The following is a 24901-nucleotide window of genomic DNA, read 5'->3' as shown; positions in this document are numbered from 1 at the left end:
TTTATTTTTCTAAACAAAAATTGGTTTGATTCAATTTTAGATTTATGGGACAAAAACCTAACGTTGACTGGAATAGAAGTATTAGGTTATCAATCCAATCAACCAGAACTTCTCCAATAAAATTCAACCCAATCCAACTTCTAATAATTGAATATGGATGTATGAACGAAGACGTTTTAGAGTCCACATTAAATAATTTTCTATTTATTAAATAAATATTTTTTTTTTTACCTATATTTTCATAACATAACATTAGAATATTCGCTCACCATGCCCAGGCCCGCACTTCTAAATTTAGGAAAATGAAGGGTTTCGAAATAAATTATAAAATACAACCAATAAGTTCGGATGCAAAATCTCACACTCCAAAAAATCATGGAGCAATACATTGCACGCGCCGCCATACCTAACCCTCCGCCACTCCCACTAAACTCCCAACACCTCTCCCGCCGCACCACTCTCTTCAACCGCCTCTTCGCCGCCGTTTACGCCGCTGCCATTTTATCTCTGTTTTATTACCACTTAACTTCACTTCTCAAATCCCCCACCTCTGTTTCTTCCTTCTTCGTCTCTATTTCTCTATTCATCTCCGACGTCGTTTTAGCGTTCTTGTGGGCCACCACTCAATGCAACCGTATGATTCCCCTCCGCCGCCGCGAGTTCCCTAATAACCTCAAGCAGTTACTCAAAAACGATTCGGATTTTCCGGCGTTGGATGTCTTCATTTGCACTGCGGATCCGTACAAGGAGCCACCAATCAACGTCATCAACACAGCATTGTCCGTCTTGGCTTATGACTACCCGACAACTAAGATCTCCGTCTATATCTCCGACGACGGTGGCTCCGCCGTGACGCTCTTCGCTTTTATGGAAGCGGCCAGATTCGCCGCCGAATGGTTGCCGTTTTGCAGGAAAAACCACGTCGTTGAAAGGAATCCCGAGGCGTTCTTCGAGTCCAACCAGGATTTGGACTCTGAATCGGAGAAGATCAAGGTACATAATCTATATTTTTTTAATAATAATAATAATAATAAAAACATACTCGTTTATTCCAAATTAATTTAAATTACTATTTTTGGAAAATTCACTGAATTTTCTTAAATATTTTAAATTTGGATTTGAAATGTGAGTAATAGAAATTATTAGCCAGGCTGTTTAATCTGATTTAAAAATCATTATTGAAACTGTTGGATGATGAAAGTCTCAGGACTCATCTAGGAAACGATCATGAGTTTATAAACGAAGAATACTCTCTCCGAGGCCTTTTGGGTAAGCCCAAAGCAAAACCACGAGAGCTTATACTTAAAGTGGACAATATCATGCCATTGTGGAGAGTCGTGTTCGTCTAACATGGTATCAGAGTCATTCCCTTCACTTAGTTGTGTCAATAGATTGGTAAATCTTCAAATGTCGAATAAAGGATTCCATAAGAAAAGGAGTCGAGCTTCCTCGAAGACAGTAAAAAATGACTAAAACTCCAAAAGTGTCGAGCCTCGATTAAGGGGAGGTGTTGGATGACGAAAGTCCCACATTGACTAATTTAGGGAATCCCCTCCTGTGGAAGCTCAAAACAAAGACATGAGAGCTTATACTCATAGTAGACAATATCATACCATTGTGTAGAGTCGTGTTCTTCTAACAGAAACAACTCAATTTTAACTGTGTATATTAGTTCTTATAAAACAAGAAAAATAAAAATTAAAGAAATGGGTTGTGTTTGGATGTGCAGATAATGTATGCAAAAATGAAAATTCGAATAGAAAATATTTTGGAGAAAGGGAAGGTTGGAGAAGAGTTCATGAATGGAGAAGAAGAGAGAATGATTTTGGGTAAATGGACCAATTCCTTCACTCCACGACATCATCCGACAATCATTCACGTATTGTTGGAGAGCAGTAAGAACACAGACCTAACTGGAGAGTCATTACCAAATCTCATCTATGTTTCAAGGCAAAAAAGTGAAACTTCACGACACAATTTCAAGGCTGGTGCTCTTAATGCTCTGGTAATTAACCCTTTTACTCATTTAGTTTCTCATATCGAGATTGTTGTTATCACTTAATTGTGTTTTAATGTATCAGCTGCGAGTGTCAGCTACAATGAGCAACGCACCGATTGTCCTGACTTTGGACTGTGACACCTATTCCAACGACCCGCAAACACCTCTTCGGGTGTTATGTTACTTTATGGACCCAAATTTTGGAAGCAATTGTGGCTATGTTCAGTTCCCTCAACGATTCCATGGGATCAGCAAGAATGATATGTATGGCAGCGAGTATATGCGGCTGTTTATATTTAACCCAATTGGTATGGATGGGTTGTTAGGCCCAGGCTATCTTGGCACCGGGTGTTTTTTTGTTCGACGAACTTTCTTCGGTGGCCCATCGGCGCTCAAACCACCTGAGCTCCCCGAGCTTCACCCAAGTCATGTTGTCCAAAACTCCATTCGGTCTCGACAGGTGTTGGACTTGGCTCATCTAGTTGCGAGGTGTGATTATGAGACTAACACCAAATGGGGTTCCAAATTGGGGTTTAGATATGGGTCTTTAGTGGAGGATTATTTCACGGCGTATCTACAGAAATCGGAGGGGTGGAAGAGTGTGTTCTGTAATCCAAACAGGGCAGCTTTCTACGGCGACGCTCCGATGAACCTTCTGGACGCGGTGAATCAAGTGAAGAGATGGGCTATTGGGCTTTTGGAAGTGACATTCTCAAAGTACAGCCCAATTACATTCGGCGTGAGGTCCATGGGCCTTCTCATGGGTATTTCTTATTGTCATAACGCGTTTTGGGCGTTTTTGTGTATTCCCGTCACGGTTTATGCCTTTCTCCCCCAATTGGCTCTTCTCAATGGCGCCTCCGTCTTCCCTAGGGTTTGGGATCCATGGTTTTCAGTGTATTCATTTCTGTTCCTCGGAGCCTATGGCCAAGACCTTCTGGAGTTTCTTCAGGAAGGAAGCACGTTCCAGAAATGGTGGAACGATCAGAGGATTTGGAGCGTAAGAGCGCTGTCTAGCTACTTCTTTGCATCCATTGAGTTTTTGTTGAAGTCTCTTGGGATTTCGGCGCTAGGTTTCAATGTCACCAGCAAAGTTGTCGACCAAGATCAGAGCAAGCGATACGATCAGGAGTTGTTTGAGTTTGGAACCTCCTCGCCGATGTTCCTGCCCATGGCCACGGCGGCGATTGTTAACTTAGCCGGTTTCGCTGGCGGACTTATTGGGATTTGGAGATCCGGCGGCGCGTGGGAAGAAGTTTTTGTTCAGATTTTTCTGGCTGGATTTACAGTGGTGAATTGCTTCCCGCTTTATGTGGCCATGGCGTTTAGGAAGGATGGAGGGAAATTGCCACGCGAAATTACTTTCTTGTCCCTATTCCTCGCTCTGCTTCTTTGCTCTTTTGCTGCTTTTTTCTCTTCATTTAACTGAGGGGTTTTCTAGAATTTCACATTTGTTTGGCTGTCTGTGGTGTTGGGATATTAGCATTTTGTTTGATGAGATTAGTTTGAGGAATCTTATATAACGAAAGATTACTTTATTATAATTATATTAGTATTGTTGTTAGTACCCTTGATCAAAGCGAATAAGCCGACAATTTTCGCCAGTAGCAGGTTTGGGCTGTTACAAATGCTATCAGATCTAGTTACCAATGAAAATTGTTAGTTAGTAGCAGGTTTGGGCTGTTACAAATGCTATCAGATCTAGTTACCAATGAAAATTGTTAGTAGTGGATTTGGACGGTTATAAATGGTATCAAAGCTAATTAAAAATTACTAGTAATGGATTTGGGTTGTTACAGAAAGTTAGAGCCTATTATCAATGGAAATTGCTACAGAAAGTTTGATGGAAGTTTGAGTTTGAGTTGGGTTGTTACAAATGGAAGTTTGAGCTGGATTGTTACAAATGGCTAGCAGTAAGTTTGAGCTGGGTTGTTACAAATGGTGGAGAGGTTAAGCAAGACACTAGTTAGGATTAAACCACTTCCCTAATAGACACGTTTTAAAACCGTGAAACGAGCATATCTGTTGCTAGTGATGATGTTATATAGTAATACATTATCGAGCGATTTACAACTCAATGACAAGATAATTTCACACGTGTGAAAAAATAAAAGCATGCAATACAGTTTAACTTAATTTAAATAACTTAGCCTAAATTTTTTAAGTATGATTAGTAATAAATTTCCTCTCCTAGGTCGGGTTGTTCTATTAAGTTTATTACAGTATCTGGGCCGGGTATGGGTGTCGGTTCGGATTCGACCCATTTGTGAGTCTTAGAGAAAGGGCAAATCCTTCTTGAAGAGCAAGCAAAGACAACAAACAAAGGTGACCATCTTCATTTCAATTTCATCTGAGAGATTCGGAGGAAGAAATTGAAGGAGACGAAGATCGCCATGGATCCAAAGCTAACTGAGGTCTCGCAGCACTTCGATCGCTTCAAAGCTGCGTTTGTTAGGCACGATTACGATTCTTGTAGCAATCTCCTCCCTCAGCTGAAGGTGTCGGTTTTATTTCAGAACCCTAATGTTTCAACCTATGACTCCTCCGTTCGCTACGTTTCTGGAGTTTTAGCGTGTTTTCTTCTTTTCTTGAGAAGTTGGTTTTGATAATGTTGTTCAAGTTTCCGAAATCTTTCTTCATTTTATTTTTGCAGGTTTTTTTAACTGGATTTAGAAGTCTTCCACCATTGTTTGAAGATGCGCCCAATGCAGTCCATGAATTGACGGTAGCTAGTAAGAATGCATACTCCATGCCGTAGTTCTATATCTCTTATTGGCTGGCCTATATTTTTCTGTATGAATAATTTGGAATAATTTACTGTCGCTTGGGTCTTGAAATTACTCAACTGAAGAGAAACTTATAGTCTGGTCATGCATCTTCATAGTAACATATGGAGACTTATATTTGTATGGAGCTTGGTAATTGTTATTCAATTGCATGATTAGTGACTGTAAAGCTACAACCCGAACTACAAGCATAAGCTACTAGCTTCTGTTATCTTCAATGATAAGATTATTATGGAGCCTTGGAACCATTTTCCCATCTTAGAAGCTAGATGACCGATACCAGTCGATGAAAATTTGTCTAACGTTTTAATGAGCCATTGAAGCAATTTTACTCAGATGTACGAAATATGAGAAGCAAATGTCGTAAATTGATTAATTATCTAATAAAAATTTGAGAATCACAGAAACTTGATCACTTGGACGTGGATAAATAATTTACTTTCTGGGTCATTGAATATTCTGATGCATAATTTTCTGTACGGAAGACTTTGTTATCTGTATGGAACTTTGGTTTTTTCTTTCCCTGTATAGTCATTTTCTAAATTGAAATCTTGTACAATTTTTATGTTCACTTGGGGACTTCAGGGGATATATACGAGCATGCTGTATTACTTAGTGTGAAGATTGAAGATCAAGATGCATTTGAAAGAGATTTCTTCCAATTGAAGCCTTACTATACTGATGCTCGGTATTTTTCTCTTAAGTGAAATTTGAATTCCTAAATTCTATTTAATTGATTAAATCTCGGTATATTTGCTTGTTTATTCCTAAATTCTCGTAAGAGTTAAATGATTTATACTCATTCACGTAGATATAAATTTAACTGAAGTTCTATTGAGCTATTTGATTCTTTGTTTATTTAAAGTGAAACATCATCGAAAACAAAAGCTGCTTATTGATATTATTTGCAATTATAATTCTCTTAGTTCGTCAGTATTCACTAGTTTACTTTAATGTATTATCTTCTTTCTTTCATGTAAATAAGTTAATTAATTCAACTGAACTGATTCAGTGAGATGGTGGACTGACAATGAATTGCTGCAGATTAGCAAATGGATCCAAGCTTATCAGACAAACATCTTCTATGAGTTATATTTATGTTCAAAACTGATATCTAATCTATAACTTTAGGCTGAGCTTCCTGTAGTTATCTTGCATTTTACCAGAATTGCCACATTGAGATCACTTGATATTACCTTGTGAGTTTGAACTTTTTTTTTTTGTTTTTGGAGCAGTAACCGCCTTCCGCCATCCCCTCAGGAGTATCCCATCTTGGGTCTCAACCTTTTGAGGCTTCTTGTACAGAACAGAATTGCTGAATTTCATACTGAACTTGAACTTCTCTCCACCTCTGCTTTGGAGAACCCATGCATTAAACATGCTGTAGAGCTGGAGCAATCTTTCATGGAAGGGGCTTACAACCGTGTTTTGAGTGCTCGACAGACAGTGCCACATGAAACTTTTGGTTATTTTATGGACCTCCTTGCAAAGACTGTAAGGTAACTCATCTAAATAAGGTGTCTAAGTAATATAGTGATAGATGAGAAATCCCACCTCCTTCGAAGTGTTTGCCGAATACTCTCTCGCTCTCTCTTCTTACTTGGGGTCACTGACAAGTAGCAGGTCCATTTCATTCTTAGTTTCTATTCATAGTTTGCGTCTTTTCTGCCACTTCCAGGGATGAAATAGCCGGTTGCAGTGAAAAGGCATATGATTATCTTTCAATAAGTAATGCCCGCCAAATGCTGCTGTTTTCCTCTGACCAGGAACTTTTGGAATATGTCAAGGAGGTAACCTCTGTTAAGTCTGTTGGATGGTATCTAGCCATCGATAATCTACGTAATCACTAAAAAGTTTTAGGTTAGACCAAAGTTTTTTTTTTTTTTCACTGAACTGCGAAACATTTACCATGATGCGGTGCATATAGTCCATTGAACTGATCTGCAGTATGTTGAGTCTCACCCTGGCTAACTTAGGGGATGATCATGAGTTTATAAGTAAGGAATACATTTTCATTGGTTTGAGGCCTTTTGGGAAAACAAAAACTAAAACGATGCTCAAAGTGGACAATATCATATCATATTATGAAGGGTCCGTGGTTCCTATTAGGAGTAGTTTCCATTGGAGGGTTTGCACCTGTTGATGGAAATCTTATGTTTCAATGCAGGAGCATCCCGAGTGGGAGATAACGAACGGCATCTTATATTTCCAGAAGGTGAAAGAATCTGCACCTTGCAAGGAAATTCCTTCTCTTCAACTTATCAACCAAACACTCAGTTACGCAAGGGAGTTGGAGCGGATTGTATGAACCAAGCTAGCAGCTTCTCATGATTGTCATCTGCAGATTTACAACATGCCTAGGTTTATGATTCTCCCTCCCCCTCTTATGATCATTATGGGTTTCAAAGTTATTTTTTTGTTGACATCGACTCAGATTTGCATCGAATTATCTTGGTATCTTCATTAACATAAGATGACTGTCCATGCATTTTTCTTTTTCCAAGTGTTTGTTTACAATTACATATCCTCGGCATCTAGTTAGAATCGAACGTCAAGGAAGTCGTTATCATTTGATTATTCCTATGGGATTAAAAAATGGCTTCAAACATTACTTTGAAGCTCAAGTTTACAAAATGGGTTTCCATGTATTCGAATCTGATAAAATTGTGATTCAAATACTAAGGTGTTTGTAATTGCAGAGCAGAGTTGCTTCAGGTTCGGAAATTTTTGAAGCGATGAAAAAATGAAATAATTAGAGGAGAAAGGTACGTTATAATATTTTAAACTTTTTATCCATGTTCCATTGACCTGGAATTTATTAATTTTTAGATTAGTTATGATTTCAGAACTTCTATTAGATTAACTATTTTATTTTTAGTTTTCTTTCAAAATTATACTTGTTTTTTTTTTTTTTTTTTTTAAATAAAATTTGTCTATTAGATTATGTAACAAATGAACACTTGGAATGGATTTATAACACTGTTTCGCACTGTACTTTTCTTCTTTTATTCTATTATCCATTTGTATTCTTTTATTCATATTAATGAAAATTGGGATATCATTAAAGGATAAAGTAAGTCAAAGGACAGATTATAAATATATATTAAAAAAAAAAAAAAAGAGCAAACAAATATGTACTGATTAAAATTAGAAAATCAAATGAAAACAAAATAAAGTCATTGTCAGATCAAAATTGGGTCTTTAAAATAAAAAAGTAGATAAGATTTAAATAAGCTATTTATTATTAAAATTAAAACAGTGAATGGAAGAATAGAATATAAATGAAATGCAATTTGTTGTCTGTGTCGCGGCGACGGAAGTTGCGACGGCGCGCCGAGTCCCGGCCGGTGGGGGCGGCCCCCATAACTCTGGAACGTTCCGAACCTGTCTCTATCCGTACAACTTGTGCCCTTCATTGTCAACCTCGAATATTTCAAAATCTCTTGTGGCTTACAACTCCCTCTTTCTTTTTCTTTTTTTCTTTTTTTTTTTTTTTGGAATTTGGATCTTTTCTATTCTTTAACCATTTTTTTTTTGCCATAAATAAATAAATAAAATCCCATCCCCATTTTATTCAATGTCTCTATTTTTTTTAATTCCATTGATTACCCCTCTTTCAATTAATACTTGTTAGTTTCATTTTTTTTTTTTTGTCAAATATTCGAGTCTTCTTGTACAGCTAGACGAATGTAAATCCGATTTGAAAAAGTTAACGGGTAAAATTTAGGAAGGGATAAATGACGGCGTCCCTAAATTTTTTAGAAATAAATATTTTATATATAAAAAGTTACCCGACAAAATTTAGTTCTATCTCTAAAATAATTTCTAAGCTATTTATTCGTTAGTATTTTTATATTTACTCATGCTAATTTTCTCTTTTTAAATAGTACATAAACCTACCTAACACATAATTATGGCGTTCTAGAGCTATGTTATGGAGTGATGGCGTTCTAGAGCTATGTTATGGAGTGAAATTTAGATCAACTAACATCATTAAACACGCCTTAAATTAAATTATTCAAAAGTACTTTTAAACAAAATGGTTTTGTTAAAAAGAAAAAATCATAACTATTCCAACAATAGAATAGAAGTGTTGGATTTAAAACTTTGGACATCAAATAAACACCGGTTTGAAATTTCACGAATTAAATGTATATCGTTTCCTAAAGTAATTAAGCCAATAATAACCAACATTTTTTTATTAGAAATTCATAGAATAAACCATATTTAATATTCTTAATCTTGCCGACCTGAAATTACCTTTTGTTATTCTATTATTTTCTTGGGGATGCTTATAATTACTATAACATTTTAAATTTGTAATTTGAAATGGTCAATTAATTCACTAATTAATGTTGTATTTATCTCCAACCCTTGAAACCTCCAAAAACAGAAAATAATAATAAATACATGGTAAACGATGTTAGGTTGACAAAATTATAAATTTATTTTTAAAAAATTAATTAAAGAATATTAGTTTATTTGAATTTTTTTTTTTAAGACATTTACAATATCAATAGAGGGGTTGAATGATCATGGGTTTATAAGTGAGGAATACTAACTCCATTTGAATGAGACCTTTTGGGGAGCCCAAAGCAAAGCCATGAGAGCTTATGCTCAAAGTGGACAATATCATACCATTGTGGAGAGTCGTGTTCATTTGACAGATATTATATTAATATAATATACCATTTTCCATCCAAATTTATATTTTATTTTTAATTACATGTTGCAATGTTAAACCGATTGATTGATTAATAATTAGAAGTCCTGAGATAATAAAATAAATAATTTTTTTTTTGAATTTCCATTGGTGATAGCTAATTCCTCCCTGTTTGACCTAATAGAAAAGTCAACTATATAATTTTCTAAATTTTTCAATGATTATTTCAGCTGTTATTTGAAGTTTAATAAAGTGTAATTTTTGTAATTAGTCGGGGATTATATTTCTTTGTGTAAAATACAATGGGTCTTAAATTATTTTGCTTTGAATGATAATTCATTCAATAATTTAATTATATTATCGTTAAATTCGTTTTTTTTTTGAAACATTGTTAGAAAGATTCATTAAGCTGAAAACATTAAATCGACTTCTAATTTAATGTTTAATTGGTCATTAAACATTGGAAATTTATGAGATATAAAAATTTTAATTCCGTATCTATTATATCCTTAAAGTATTTAAAAATTAATTAATTTATGAGATATAAAATTAATTTTAAACAAAAATAATAAAAAAATTGAGATTATTAGATATAAAAAATGAAATTAAGAGAATTTTAGATACTTTCGAAAGATCATGACCAAATACATACGTTCTTCAAAAATTATAAACTTAATTATACTTATTATTAATAGTATTGTTTATAATATAGAGAGAAAATATTTAATATATATGATATTATATAATTGGTTGCATAGATTCTATGCCACAACATTGGAATATTCCTTCTTTCAAGATAGAATCTTTCCATAAATATTGGATTCTTTTTTTTTTTTTTTTTTTTGGGAGAAAAAGTCAAAATCTTTTATTTCAAGAAAAAAAAAAAAGTCATAACCTTTAAGCCATGTCTAATCAAACACCAAAAATATTTTCTTCGCTTTAATTACTTTTTTTTGGGGGAAAATTATTCCATCAAATCAATTTCTTCTCCCAATCATTTGATATAGAATAAAACTTAGGGAGAATTAAATTAATCATTTATAACAAAACAATTAAAATTTAAAGTTACATTTCATTTTAAATGTGTAAAAATAAAATATAAATGTAATTTTTTAAAATTTTATATAAAAAATTGGATTTTTGTATAATTTAATGAATGTTACATCACTGTTTCTTGTTTACAATTAAATTAAAAATAATTTAAATAAGTGATGGGAAGGAGACAGATTTGGTTGAGGATATGGATGAACCCTAGAACCATTGACAGCCACACCTCCTTGGAGCTTTCCCACGATCCACAATTTTTTATTATTTATTTTTTATTTCTAAAAACTAGAGTAAAAAATAAAAATTATATAAACAAATAAAAAATAAAATTCATCGTTCAAGTTGAAGAGACAAGTGGGCTATAGTCGGAATCTCTCGATCTAATTTTTAAAAGGATACAAAAGAGAAAATAAATATCTTTCGAGGACTTGCAACATACTAAGTAAACTCTTTTATATTATCGAGACGTTTAAGTTTTATTAGTTTTTCTGTCTTCTTTGTATAGTTTTCATTCTTACCTTTTTGTTTAAGATGACATCATATGTGACCTGGATTAGTTTGAGTTCTAACCATTAGTGATCACCAATCTCGTCTCAATAAACAAGGGACATGTACCTCTTCTCGTGCATAACTTTTGATACATTTTCTACCATTTGAGTGCATCAAGAGTGTTGAGTTCTGAGCCTCAACAAAGACCTTCATTTTGAACTCATCAAACTCAGGCACACACAACGATAAAAGGACCCCATAGGAGAATAGGGAAAACCCATTTACGAGCCCCTAATACTATCTAGCTCAAAAGCTTGATAAGGTTGGGATCCTCTCGTTAGGAATCTGTGATAAGTTGTCTCAAGGCTGGTTGAATTGTTATGTGATTCAACTCCGAATCATGGATGAGATGGTTCTACACCACTTTGAACATACACTCTTCTAACCTAAAGATAGTGTTCCTTACTTATAAACCTACGATCATCTTCTTAATTAGCCAACGTGGGACTCCCCGAATAATCATCAACAATAATAATAAAAAAAAAATGATTATTATACCGACTAATTTGTTTGAGTTCAAAAAAGTCCGAGTCATTATTATATAAAAAAATTATGGCAACTAAAAAAAAGTACCATTCAAGTTGACGAGACAAGTGGGTTATATAGCCTATACGAGAACAATCTCTCTACCTAGTTCTTCAATAAAATTAACACGGAAATTTATATTTTTATATATATATTTTTTGTATAATAAATAAATAAAAAAAAATGCAATAAAGTATTAAAGTCAGTCACTATCTCATCAGCATAAAAATCTTGGAGAGATCAAAGTCTTCACTTCCTCCATACATTTCTTTAAACTTTATGCTCTCATTATATTTACTTAATTAATATGCTAATGTCACTAATTAATAAATTAAACATTTTTCTTTATTCCAATGCTAAAGTATGTTTTTTTTTTCAATTATTAAAAAAAAAAAAAAACATGAGAGAAAAATTAATGGGGTGGGCTGCTTTGTTATTTGATAATTATTTACCTTTGTCCTCATTAAGGGAAATTATTAAATAATATTTTAAACAAAGGAACCATCATTGCCAATTAAATAATTGGAGTGCACCAATCAAAATTGCTGAATTAGAAATAGAATTAAAAGTCAATTAAAAAATAATTACAATTATAATTCAAGCTTATCTTTTATTGTTAATGCTAACAACTTTTCCCAAAAACATTATTTTTTTCCATAAAAAAGAAATTAATATAAACCAACTAATTATTGTTGTTTTTGTCTTGTCTTTTTCTTGTATATAATAAAAATTATGAAAATTGGATGATGTAAAATGTAAATCCAATTAGATTAATAAAATTTTATATAGCTTTATGTTAATGCTGTGTGACATTATATGCACATTGTTCTATTGTATTAATTAAAATACACCACTTGACTAACCCAATTACCCATAATTATTTTCTAGAACATCAAAGTACATGAGATTTTTCTAATTATTATTATTATTTTTTTGTTGACATTACATTATAATAATTAAGAGCAAAAGAACCCATTACGGGTTTCGGAATTATTAATGTAATGAAAATCTTTAAAATTTAGTTCGAGAATTTAGGGTTAGTTTATAGATAATGTGGTAGGAATGACAAAAGTAGGCGCGAGATCAAAAAAATATGTTTGATTTAACTTAATATAAGGTTAAATCGAGGATGAGAAAGATATTGTTGGTCTTACGAATGGATCTTTGCGGGTTTGAGGAATCTTCACCCTCAAGTTATGGGGACAAAGGTGGAGGTGAGGAGATGCACTCGTTCCAAACCTTGTAGAATAAAATTATTGTATTAGTAATAGTACTGTGAAATCCCACGTCGATTGGAGAAGGGAACTAAATATTTTTTACAAGAGTGTGGAAACCTATTGTTAATAGACGCGTTTTAAAACTGTGAGACTGACAGCGTGTGAGATCCCACATGGGTTGGGGAGAAGAACGAAATATTCTTTATAAAGGTGTGGAAACCTATTCTTAGTAAACGCGTTTTAAAAACCTTGAGAAGAAACTCGAAAGGGAAAGTTCAAAGAGGATAATATCTGCTAAATGTGAGCTTGGAGCGTTACAAATGGTATTATAGCCAAACATCGGGTAATGTGCATGCGAGGAAGCTGCGTCCTGAATGAGAGTGGACACGAGGTGGTGTGCCAGCAAGGACACTGGCCTAGAAGGGGGGTGGGGATTGGAGGTCCACATCGATTGTAGAAGAGAATCATTGCTGGCGAGGACGCTGTGGATCGTGAGATCTCACATTGGTTGGAAAAGACTTGGACCACTACATAGCGATATATAACGAAGAATTTCTGCCAGTGGACGGTGAGATTTGAAGTCCAAAAATGGGAGGAGACAAAAGTCTGCGGAGTATCGATTGCGGTAGTGGGTCGCAACACGGAATCAAATCTGCTTTTATTTTATCCAAAAAAAAAAAAAAAAAAAAAAAAAAACTCCCACAAAAACCAAGTTGTACAACTCGTTGTTGGATTCGATGGAATCACACTCCCCAATCAACCACCACCTCTCCCTCCCCTTTCCTCTCCCCCTCACCATCATTTTACACCCACAACCCCATCAGATTTCCGACCTTCCGGTGGCCTTCTCCGACAAAACCCCCTAAATCGCCATGACCGAGCCCGATTCCAATCACCCATCCACCCTTTTCCCCAAATCCACCCACCGTTCCGCCCCCGACGACCGGACCCAGCTCATGGATTTCGATCTCGACTTGGACTTCCCTTGGCCCTTGGATCAAATCCCTTCATTCGCTTCCAACCCCATGTCCCCTTTTCTCGTTTCCACCTCCGATCATCTCGGTTCCCCTCTCTGGGCCTTCTCCGAACCCGACGACGACGACGATTCCAAGTTTCCTGCCTCTACCTGCTCTGTTCTTGGTCAGTTTTCATTCCATTTTTTACCCCCTTTTCTCTAATTTCTTGTTTTGTCGATTCCATGGAGCTTTGAGTAACTTTATGTTTATGATTCTTCGTGGGGTTTCTGGATTTTAGTTTTCTGTGAGTTTGAATCTTGTCATTGTGAGTTGTAGTTCATATTAGGAGGATTCTTTTCTATTTAAAATGGCTTAACTGTACAGCTGAGAGCAGGTACTTCCAATTCCAATTCTGTACCACAAAAGCCGTCCGAGAATCACAAGTTTAAAATTCTTCCAGTTCAATCTTCATCATGGGGACTAATCCCATCGGAGAATCCAGATGGGTATTGCTTAATCAAAGAAAAAATGGCACAAGCTCTTCGATACATTAAGGAATCCTCCGACCAGCATGTTCTAGCTCAGGTTTGGGCGCCCGTAAAAAGTGGTGGCAAGCTTGTACTTTCAACTTCTGGCCAACCCTTCGTCCTTGATTCACAGAGCAATGGACTTCATCAGTATAGGATGGCCTCTTTGACTTTTATGTTTTCTTTGGAGCCCGACCAGGATGGATATCTTGGTCTCCCTGGTCGTGTTTTCCAGCAAAAGTTGCCTGAATGGACTCCAAATGTGCAGTATTACTCAAGCAAGGAGTACCCTCGACTTAGTCATGCTCTTCACTACAATGTTCAAGGAACTTTGGCTTTGCCTGTTTTCGACCCATCCGGGCACTCTTGTCTCGGTGTTCTTGAGCTTATTATGACCTCACCAAAGATCAATTATGCACCTGAGGTGGACAAAGTCTGCAAAGCTCTTGAGGTTTAAGTTTCATCTTCTATCATGTCTTAACAAGTGTTGTGTGTTCATGTTAATGCTTCTCGATCTCGATTGTATTGGACGAAGGACATGACATGTTTAGCCATCATAAATGTTTTGCTAACTTTATGAAACTCTTTTCTTGTTGCAGGCTGTGAATCTAAAAAGTTCAGAGATTTTGGATCATCCAAATAATCAGGTCAGTGATGAAAAGTTATATGTATGAAACTCGTGTTTGATTCCATTTCGGATGATGAATATTGTCTAGTTTGGTTTTTTTCTTGCTCGATCTCACAGATACATACTTCGCAATGCTTTTCAAACCAGATTTGCAACGAAGGTCGACAGAATGCACTGGCTGAAATTTTGGAGGTACTCACAGTTGTATGCGAAACTCATAACTTACCATTGGCTCAAACCTGGGTTCCGTGCAGGCACCGAAATGTGCTCGCTTACGGTGGAGGTTTGAAGAAAAGCTGTACTAGCTTTGATGGTAGTTGCATGGGACGGATTTGTATGTCTGCAACCGAAGTAGCATCGTATGTTGTCGATGCTCACATGTGGGGTTTTCGTGACGCATGTTTAGAACATCATTTACGAAAGGGTCAAGGTGTTTCTGGGAGAGCGTTTTTATCCCACAGCTCATGTTTTTGTGGAGACATCACTCAATTCTCCAAGACTGAGTACCCTTTGGTACATTATGCACTCATGTTTGGATTAAAGAGCTGTTTTTCGATCTGTTTACGAAGCACGTTTACTGGAGACGATGAGTACATTCTAGAGTTTTTCCTGCCACCGAGTATTGTCGATTATCAGGAACAAAAGACTTTGTTGGGTGCATTGATGGCAACAATGAAGCAGCATTTCTACACTCTCAAAGTTGCTTCTGGAATCAACCTTGAGGATGAGGAAGGACTTGTCGAGATCATTCAAGTGTCGAGAAATGGAGGATTCGAGTCGAGAATTGAATATATTCAAATTCCTCGACCTATGGAATTGCCTCCTCACTCTGATGCCATGCCAAATGCAGGAGAGGTAGTTGCATCAGAAAAGCTGCAGCAGCAATCTTTAATGGTTCATGATACTCCAAAGGACGAAAACAATAGCGCTCGGGACGACGAAAGCCACAACCCTGCTCCTTGTCCACAGAGTAAGGAAGTAAAAAAGACGTCGGAAAGAAAGCGTGGAAAAGCTGAGAAATCGATTAGTCTTGAGGTTCTTCAACAATATTTTGCTGGCAGTCTTAAGGATGCTGCTAAAAGCCTTGGCGGTATGTTGTTGATTCTGTAGTTAAAGACTATAAAACTGTGCTTGCTTATCTTATCTATCTTGTTTTTTCCATTTTGACAGTTTGTCCGACGACAATGAAGCGTATCTGTAGGCAACACGGGATTTCACGGTGGCCATCTCGGAAAATCAACAAGGTCAATCGTTCACTTTCAAAACTAAAGCGCGTAATTGAATCGGTTCAAGGAGCCGAAGGAGCATTCGGTATATCATCTCTAGCTACGAGTCCTCTTCCTGTTACCGTTAGTTCGAGTTCTCATCCTTTAACTCCGGAAGGGTCTAATCAGCAAAACTTTGTTGCTTCCCAACCATCTGATCCACAATATAAAGAAACGAACACCTCGGAAGGACAGACAATCGACACATGGGCTAGATTGGAAGATCAATTACATAGGGGAGTGTTGAGTCCCGAAGAACCAATCCACGAACAAAACGGATATCTGCCGAGGTTTGGAAATGGTTTGAGCAATTATAGAACGGGGAGTGGATCACGGGAAGAGAGCGTCGGGACACCTACTTCTCATGGTTCATGCCAAGGTAGTCCTGCAAATGACAGTGGTGTAGCTAATAATCCTATTTCTATTCCCCAGCAGCAAGAACAATGTGTTAGAAGAGAATCCCCTGAAGTAGCATTCCATCCGATCGATAAACTGAATATATCAGCACCTGCTCGTCCGATCCCGGATACGCTCGTAATGGTTGAGCCCACTGAGGAAGCATTTGGAGGAATGCTGATTGCAGATGCAGGTAGTTCCAAGGACTTGCGAAATCTTTGCGCTTCAGTGGCCGATGCTGTTCTCGACGAGCAAGTACCTGAGTTTTGTTGGTCCAACCCTCCTGATATAGCTCTGAGACAACCTATGGAGTCTGTTTGTCACACAGTCCCTTATATGTCAGCAGGGCAAGACGCAAGAAGGATGACTATCAAAGCGAGTTATAAGGAAGATATCATTCGGTTTCGAATTCCGTTGAGTTCGGGTATTGTGGAGTTAAGAGAAGAAGTGGCAAAGAGATTGAAAATGGAGGTGGGTACGTTCGATATCAAATACATGGACGATGATCGAGAATGGGTTCTTATGGCGTGCGATGCAGACCTGCAAGAGTGCGTAGAGATCTCGAAGTCATCAGGTAGCAATATAATAAGATTGTTGGTTCATGATATAAGTGTGAATCTTGGGAGTTCTTGTGAGAGTACTGGGGAGTGAGGCTGTTGGGGTTGTAGATATCAAAAATTTGTTGACATCTCCTGTCTCTCTATATATATTATATTGTATTAGGAAGCCAAGATTTAGATCTTAGGTATTGATATTATTTTGATCAAACTGTATAAAATCTTTCCTATCAATTGCACTCATTCTCTCCTTTTTTGTTTCTTATTCTTCTTCTTTGTCAAACATGATCTGTTTATGAGAACGTGTTGGGTACCGAGAAGACGATATAAAACTTAGCATCGATCGCTTGAATATAGACATCTAGATTGTTGCTAGGATCGTTGCTTATAAATGATTTTCGGCTTGAACTTGAACCTCTTGATGTCGATTGTGAGATTCCACATCGACTAGTGAGGGGAAACGAAACATTTCTTATAAGGGTGTGGAAACTTCTCTCTAGTCGACGCGTTTTAAAACCTTGAGGGAAGACTGGAAGGGAAAGCTTAAATATGACAGTAGCGGTGGATTTAGGCGGTAACAAATGATATTAGAGCTACTCACCAAAGGAGGTGGATTATGAGTTCCCACATTGGTTGGAGAGGAAAAACGAAACATTTCTTATAAGGGTGCGTAAATCTCCCCCTATGTACGCGTTTTAAAATCTAGCGGTGGATTTGGACGGTCACAAATGGTATCAGAGTCAGGCACCAGGTAGTGTCCCAGCGAGGACACTAGCCCCCAAGGGGGTGGATTGTGGGACCCCACATCGGCTTGGGGGTGGGATTGTGAGATCCCACATCGGTTTTTTTATAAAGGTGCGGAAACCTCTTCCTAGTGGACGCGTTTTAAAATCTTGAGGGTAAGCCCAGAAGGAAAAACAAAAAAGAACAATATCAGCTAGCGGTGAATTTAGGCGGTCACAAATGGCATAGAGCCAGACACTAGGCAGTGTGCCAGCGAAGACACTGGCCCCAAGGGGGTAGGTTGTGAGATCCCACGTTGGTTCGAGAGGAGAAACAAAACATTTCTTATAAGGGTGCGGAAACCTCTTCCCTAGTGAACATGTTTTAAAACCTTGAGGGAAAGCCTAAAAGGAAAATCCCAAATATGACAATATCTACTAGCGGTGGACTTGGGCTGTTACACCGAGGATCTTTGTGTGGCCGTTCATACAAGTTTGAATGAGTTTTACCAATTCGAAGACAATCCGATCCACTGAACGAACTCGAGAATTAGAAAAAAGGCATTGATTTCATACATTGAAGCTTCTCCAACATACATATTGAACACAAAACAAAGGCTGGACCAAAAAGGAAGGAAAAAAAAAACAAAAAAAACAACACTCAAAATGGCATTATACGAGGTTGCCAATTATCCGTCACTGGTCTGTGCAGTGACCATCTGTTATTACCCTCCAAATTAAAACATTAGGAGTTTGCTAAAGTATTTAAAACACAATTTTTGTTTTTTTGTTTTTTTTTTTTTTTTTTATATATCTGTATATCATTATAAAAAAGTGACAGATGGACGGTGGAGATGCTTCGTGTCCATCAAGCTCCATGGACCTGAGCTCTACCATTCCCAGTCTCAATGCTGTCTTTCTTCTAAGACTTTCCCATTGGTGACCACCTCTGATAAAATCACCTGCCCTTTAGCTTCCCTTTCTTCAATTTGGAGCTTCGTTGATTTGTAAAAGCTGGCATAGAGTATCAATTGGGCCAGCCCAAACAGTGTGCCCAGCCCATTTGGAATCTGAAAAGTTTCAATTATTGAACATTATTCAATAAAATATTATATATTCACAAAATAAATAAATAAATAATAATAATAATTCATGTGGGCTATATTCCCTTTTTTAACCTTTATTTTCTTTTAATAATCTAACTTTTATGGCTAATTTATTTATTTTTATTTAAGAAAAAAATACTTTTTTTTTTTTTTAATTTTTTTAATTTTTTTAATTTTTTGTTCGTAGGATGCGTATCTATAACCTTGACCTCACACATTTATAGAAAATAAATATTTAAAAAAGCATAATAAATTTGCAATGGATATAATTGTAAGAACTAAGATTACATGCATATAGAACACCTTCATTGGTGTTTTTATTTATTTTTTAATTAACTCAAAAGAAATATTAGGATAATGATTCCTTCCTTTTCCATCAAAATTTCATATTTTAAGTTAAAAGTATTTCAAACCTTTTTCTTTTTATGTTGCCTCTATTTGTGTGGGAGAGAATAAAATGAAAATAAAAAACAAAAATCAAATATTTGTTGAAAGAATACTTTTTTTTTTAAAGATAAAAATCCACGAATCAATATTAGGCTAATGTTCTTTTTCAACACTCGAACTCATAAATTTTATAATATTTAAGATTGGAGATTCGAACTTCTAACCTCTTGACTTAAAAGAATATATCTTAATCAGTTAGCGTGATGAATACTAACTTAACCAACTCAAATTAACTCGAGATTAGGGTTAGATATTGAGTTAGAAAAACGAGTAATTACCAAAATATAAGGGTCAAACGGGAGGCAAGCATAAATAGTCCAAGCCACACCATTGGCAAAAGAAGCAACGGAGAGGGATAGAGGCATATACTCCACGCTCTTTGTTTTAATCACCAATTTCTGCAACACACGAAAAAAAATTCACTATTAAAATGATCATATGAAGTACAACAAATAGGGTATGAGAATTTGACGTCCAGTTATGCTCATGTACAAAAAGTTCTCGGATATTTATAATGAGTTAAACTTTTAGTATGTTTCGAGTCTTCTTATAAGACGGGTTTTTGTCAATTAAAGTATTATATAATCAATCGAAAGGTTAGAAATTCGAATTAGAAACCTACCATGACTGCCAATGGAGAAGCATACATGCCGATGTTAAAGAGAATGCAGATCGTTCCAACCACCATGGATCGTTTGGTATGAGTATGAAAGATGAGCATAACGAGAAGGGTGAGGAGCGTGATGAAGACGAGCTCGACGAGCAACACGACCATGACTTTGACCCGCATCTTCCGGTTGGAGAAGACGAAGAAGAGGATTATATAAGTCAACTCGATTAGGATTCCAGCTCCGTTAATGGTGATGACGAGAAGGCTTCCTGGATGCACCAGTGGAAGGCCGTAGAGCACCCAAACTAGGCAGTTCACAAGGGTCGCGAGGTACGGGATCGGCGAGAACTGCTCGACCGATCTCTTCTTCCATATCGTGACGAAAGTCGGCCTGAAAATGAAATCAATTATAAACACAATGATGTAGAGAATTAGGGTTTTGTGGGAAAAGGGTAATCCTTACACTGGAGACAAGAACAAGAACAGTGCTATGATGTTTCCTGCACAAAACAAAAGATGGTGTAAAGATATGAATGAAGTGATAGCAAAAGGGAAGCTTTTTGGGGTTTGTTTGCAATAATAATAAGCTCACCTATGATACCCACAACTGTTCGAGCAAGCTCCAAAGAAGCCATTGTTAAGGAGAGAGTGAAAGAAGAAGAGACCTTTAAAGAGAGAGAGAGAGATGGGTTTGACTCTACTACATGCTAGCTGCTTCAAGCTTCACCTTTTTATAAACTCTTATATTCATTGCATGGACATTTCATGGGCCCTACCACACCCACCTTTATATCAACCTATGAGTTCTAGATCATTTTGATCTATAGCCATTCGTCTCACGGTTTTAAAATACGTCGGTTAGAGGAAAGTTTTCCACACCTTAACCTATAAGGAACGCTTCGTTTCTCTCTTTAATCGATAGGGGATCTCACAATCTACCTCTCTTGGGGCCAGCATCCTCACTGACACACCGCCCCATGTCTGACTCTGATACCATTTGTAACAGTCTATTAGGAAGGGGTTTTCTACACTTTTACCTTATAAGAAATGCTTCGTTCCTCTCTCCAACCCATGTGAGATTTCACAATCTACCCCTCTTGGGGGCCAGCGTCCTCACTGACACCGCACTATGTCTGGCTCTGATACCATTTGTAACAGTCTATTAGGAAGGGGTTTTCTACCCTCTTACCTTATAAGGAATGTTTTGTTCCTCTCTCCAACCGATATGGAATCTCAATCTACTCCTCCTGGGGCCAGCGTGACACACTGCCCATGTCTGGCTCTGATACCATTTGTAACCGTCTATTAAGAAGGGGTTTTCCACACTCTTACCTTATAAGGAATGCTTCCTTTCTCTCTCAAACTCGATGTGAGATCTCACATGTACTTTCAATTTTTGTTCATTTCGGTTTCTGGGTACAGTTAAAATGTCATTTTGGTTCATTCGTTTTTCGTTTTTCGTTTTTATCTCGTTCGAGATCAAAATGGACGAAAGTCGAGGGTGGAGATATGAAAGTAGTGTCAAACCCAAAAAAGTGAATGAAAAATTCGGAAATAGTTGAATGACAAGGAAGTAAGTGTTAAATAGATGTAGCTTTTTGTTACCTAATTGGATGCCTAAGAGGTAAGATGGAGAGAGAAAGGAGAGAATTTGATAATCCCATCAACGTTGTCCTATTTTCCCCACTAAAATTAATTCCAACATATCCAAATCCTTTTTTGGAATTTCAACTGTTCAAATTACAATTCAATATTCAAACACCTCTTTAAAACATCATAGAGAAGTTCAATCAAACAATCTAAGGTATCAATTCCTTGTCAACATTTTGTACACTTATAAATAGTTCACACTTAACAAACATTGTTTGTTTTGATCTGATATGTATCGTCGTTAGTTCACGATTTTAAAACGCATCCCTCTCCAATTAATGTGGTATCTCACAATCCATCCCCTTGGATGTAGGCTAGCTTCCTCATTGACATATCGTTCGGTGTTTGACTATGATATTATTTGTAACAGCCCAAGTCTACCGCTACTAGATATTGTTCATTTTAGTCTATTACATATCGTCGTTAGCCTTACGATTTTAAAATGCGTCTATTAAGAAGAAGTTTTTCACACTTTTATAAGAAATGTTTCGTTCCACTCTCTCATCGACATGGAATCTCACATATATATATATATATATATCTATATTTTTTTTTTCCATCCACATAGTATTAAATTTTTAAAAAATACGAGATTCATTTTGTTAAGAGAAGACCCGTTATTGCTTAAATTGGTTACCCGATATGATTATCTTATTGTTAATGTAAAAGGCTTTCAATTTAGTACGATAAAAATCAAAGATTTAAATTTTTAATCTCGATAAAAAAGAGTACCTATCAATTACAGTTAAGTTATGTTTCCATAGCTGATAACATGTTTATTTTCAATTGATATTTATAAGAATTCGGTTTATTAAAAAAAAAAAACTCATTTAAATTAAAAACAAAAATATTTTGAAACCAGTCTTAAAAAGTTTGAATTTTTTCTTTTTCTTTTTTGAAAGAGAACCTCTTTTTTTTTTTTTTTTTTTTTTTTTTTTTTTTTTTTTTTTTTTAAAGCACAATTTCAAGTATTTTTTGTTAAATTAAAAAAAAAAAAAGAATTAAAATAATGCCAAATTGGCATTAGTCTATTTCCATTATTTGGAACCCATAATCTCTTATTTCAAAAAGCTTTCTTCCTTTTAATTAATACAAATTATGTTATGATCAAAAGAATCACTGCTTTATATCAAATCAACGTCAAAATGTCAAGATGCATCCATTTTATTTATCCCATTTAATTCAACCCAATATCATTATCCATTATTTATAACCCCCCAAAAATAAAAAAAAATTAAAAGAAACCCGACATAAATATCAAATAAACCTCTCGTTACGAAACAAAACCTAAACCATTCATATAAATGTTGGAATTTAATAAGAATATATGAAAGTAAAGAAAACAAAAATAAAATGATTATTAGACGGGTATTAATCTATTTTATTATGGAGCGAAAAATAATAAATATTTAATAATATTATTATTATTTGGGGGTGTGTGAGAAAGAAACAAATACATGTGTTACATTAAAGTTTAATATTCTAAAGCATAATTCCATAGTAAGAGAGGAATCCAAATCATGATTTAGTGGAATTGAAAGGTTCGTCAATCTTTTCCCTCCATTATTATGAATATATGCTTTTTTTCTCTATTTATATCCTTTTTTTTCTTTTTTATTTTGTTTTCTTAGTGATGAATTATATTCCCAATATTTAATCTACACTCTTCATGCAACAAAAAGTGCATTTTATATATACACACATTATTATTATTATTATTATTATTATTATTATTTTTTAAACCCTCCAATTATTCTCCTGCTTTTCAATTTTAAATCAAAACTCTCCCTTATTATTATTATTATTTTTTTTTTAGTTTTGAAAATTATGTTTAATTTCTTTTTCTTATTTTCTAAAGAAACATTTTAATTTATACTCAAACTAAAAAATTAGATTAATCTCCAAAATTAAAATAAAAGGTTTAAATTCTATTTTGAACAATTTTATTTTTATCAAAATTAGTTAAGATAATAATGATTATTTTCTTGCACGTGTATATATTTCTAAAATATACAAGGAAAATTAATATAGGCTATTTAAAAAAAAAAAATTAACAAAAAAAATGAAATATTAAATTTATTTTGGTTAGACCAAAATATTATTGGAACCAATAAAGTACAAACAAATCAAATTTCCCATAAATATTTAGAGAAATTATTAAAATTTCAAAAATATGGTAAAAATAAATTATTCCTTAATTTTTTTTCTAAAAAATGTTTAAATTATTTCTCATGAAATTAGCATATGGATTATAATATTAATTTGATAACTAATATGCTGATTTCGATTAAGTGTAAAATGAAGGTAATTAATTAATGAGTTAAGCTAATATTGGAATTTAATCAGCCTTCCACTACAACGATTGAAACCTCCGTTATTATTTTTTTATTATAACGTTATTGCATGCATGAACCGTAATGAAAAAGCAAAAAAAAAAAATTTAAATATATATATAATTTAAGAATATTTTTAAGATTTTACTTTTTATTTATTTATTTTAAAGTATTTTCGTAGTTGATTCTGTGATTAATCTTCTAGAATGGGTTGGAGGAATTTAAAAAATAATAATTTAAAAAAAAAAACGTTACAAAAATTACTTTTCTTAATAGTGAATACCTAACCCTAATTTAGATCTAGGTTTTTTTTGTCATGCATTAATGTTTTTCAAATATTTTCTTGTTGAATTTTCTAAAGTCCGTTGAATAATTATTTGATTTTTTAAATTCAAATTTTAAAATTAAGTTTATAAATCCTATTTTCACCAATATTTTTACTTCATTGTTCATTTTTTTTTATCGATATTTTAAAAAATATATATCAAGAAAACTAAAAAAATAGTTTTAATTTTTTTTTATTTTAAGAATTTAAATATTTCTTTAATAAAATTGAAATTTTTTATTAGAAAATTATGAGTAAACATTTATACTTAATTAGAAACCTGGAGAAAATAGCAAGTCAACTAACAAAGGTTGTTAATTTACAACTTCAACTATTTTGGAAATAAAATTTTTCAAATTTTTATGTAATAAATTTTACCGAGGAGAAAATTCATTATTTTAATAAGAAAAAATTTATATCTCTAGACTTTACTAGATATATAAATTAAATATAACGATCCATATCAAGTCTCCATATATCAACACGAATCATTTTAGTATATTTTGTTCATGTTTAATTATTCTTTCTATCGTTGTTATTATTTATTTTATTTTCATATTTATCTCTAATCTATATTAACGGTCGTATACATA

General features: G+C 34.7%; 4 protein-coding genes across 8 annotated transcripts; 3 read left to right on the top strand and 1 right to left on the bottom strand.

Moving 5' to 3' along the window:
- The first annotated feature begins 344 nt into the window (after nt 1–344).
- Nucleotides 345–3546, top strand: LOC111810258 (cellulose synthase-like protein G3). The gene is made up of 3 exons (XM_023696912.2): nt 345–993; nt 1730–2005; nt 2082–3546. Exons 1-3 carry the CDS (start codon nt 349–351, stop codon nt 3426–3428), a joined length of 2268 nt encoding a protein of 755 aa, XP_023552680.2. The 5' UTR covers nt 345–348; the 3' UTR covers nt 3429–3546.
- A 464-nt stretch (nt 3547–4010) lies between these two features.
- Nucleotides 4011–7793, top strand: LOC111810259 (26S proteasome non-ATPase regulatory subunit 8 homolog A). Of its 3 annotated transcripts, none has more exons than XR_002817392.2 (7): nt 4011–4497; nt 4653–4731; nt 5371–5473; nt 6021–6284; nt 6464–6575; nt 6953–7146; nt 7490–7793. XR_002817392.2 is itself a non-coding variant. In XM_023696914.2 (6 exons), the coding sequence occupies exons 1-6, from the start codon at nt 4393–4395 to the stop codon at nt 7091–7093; spliced, it is 804 nt and encodes a 267-aa protein (XP_023552682.2). In that variant the 5' UTR covers nt 4011–4392; the 3' UTR covers nt 7094–7288. The 3 variants fall into 3 exon arrangements, 1 of the variants encoding a protein (XP_023552682.2); XR_002817391.2 differs by having other exon boundaries at nt 7485–7793; XM_023696914.2 differs by lacking the exon at nt 7490–7793 and having other exon boundaries at nt 6953–7288.
- A 5709-nt stretch (nt 7794–13502) lies between these two features.
- Nucleotides 13503–17358, top strand: NLP7 (NIN like protein 7). Of its 3 annotated transcripts, none has more exons than XM_087117662.1 (5): nt 13503–13926; nt 14137–14720; nt 14869–14916; nt 15045–15987; nt 16068–17358. In XM_087117662.1, exons 1-5 carry the CDS (start codon nt 13659–13661, stop codon nt 17207–17209), a joined length of 2985 nt encoding a protein of 994 aa, XP_086973788.1. In that variant the 5' UTR covers nt 13503–13658; the 3' UTR covers nt 17210–17358. The 3 variants fall into 3 exon arrangements, with proteins under 3 accessions (XP_086973788.1, XP_086973787.1, XP_086973789.1); XM_087117661.1 differs by having other exon boundaries at nt 15015–15987; XM_087117663.1 differs by having other exon boundaries at nt 13668–13926; nt 14127–14720; nt 15015–15987.
- Nucleotides 17359–18387: 1029 nt separating this feature from the next.
- On the bottom strand, nt 18388–20705 carry LOC111809712 (bidirectional sugar transporter SWEET7-like). The gene is made up of 5 exons (XM_087117263.1): nt 20593–20705; nt 20464–20500; nt 20013–20391; nt 19669–19788; nt 18388–18907 (listed from the first exon to the last, which is right to left on the bottom strand). Exons 1-5 carry the CDS (start codon nt 20633–20635, stop codon nt 18743–18745), a joined length of 744 nt encoding a protein of 247 aa, XP_086973389.1. The 5' UTR covers nt 20636–20705; the 3' UTR covers nt 18388–18742.
- Between the last annotated feature and the right edge of the window lie 4196 nt (nt 20706–24901).

Source organism: Cucurbita pepo, chromosome 14, assembly GCF_057944985.1.
Source record: "Cucurbita pepo subsp. pepo isolate OVF chromosome 14, ASM5794498v1, whole genome shotgun sequence".
Lineage (NCBI taxonomy): Eukaryota > Viridiplantae > Streptophyta > Magnoliopsida > Cucurbitales > Cucurbitaceae > Cucurbita > Cucurbita pepo.
This window is presented reverse-complemented; position numbering and strand designations above follow the sequence as displayed.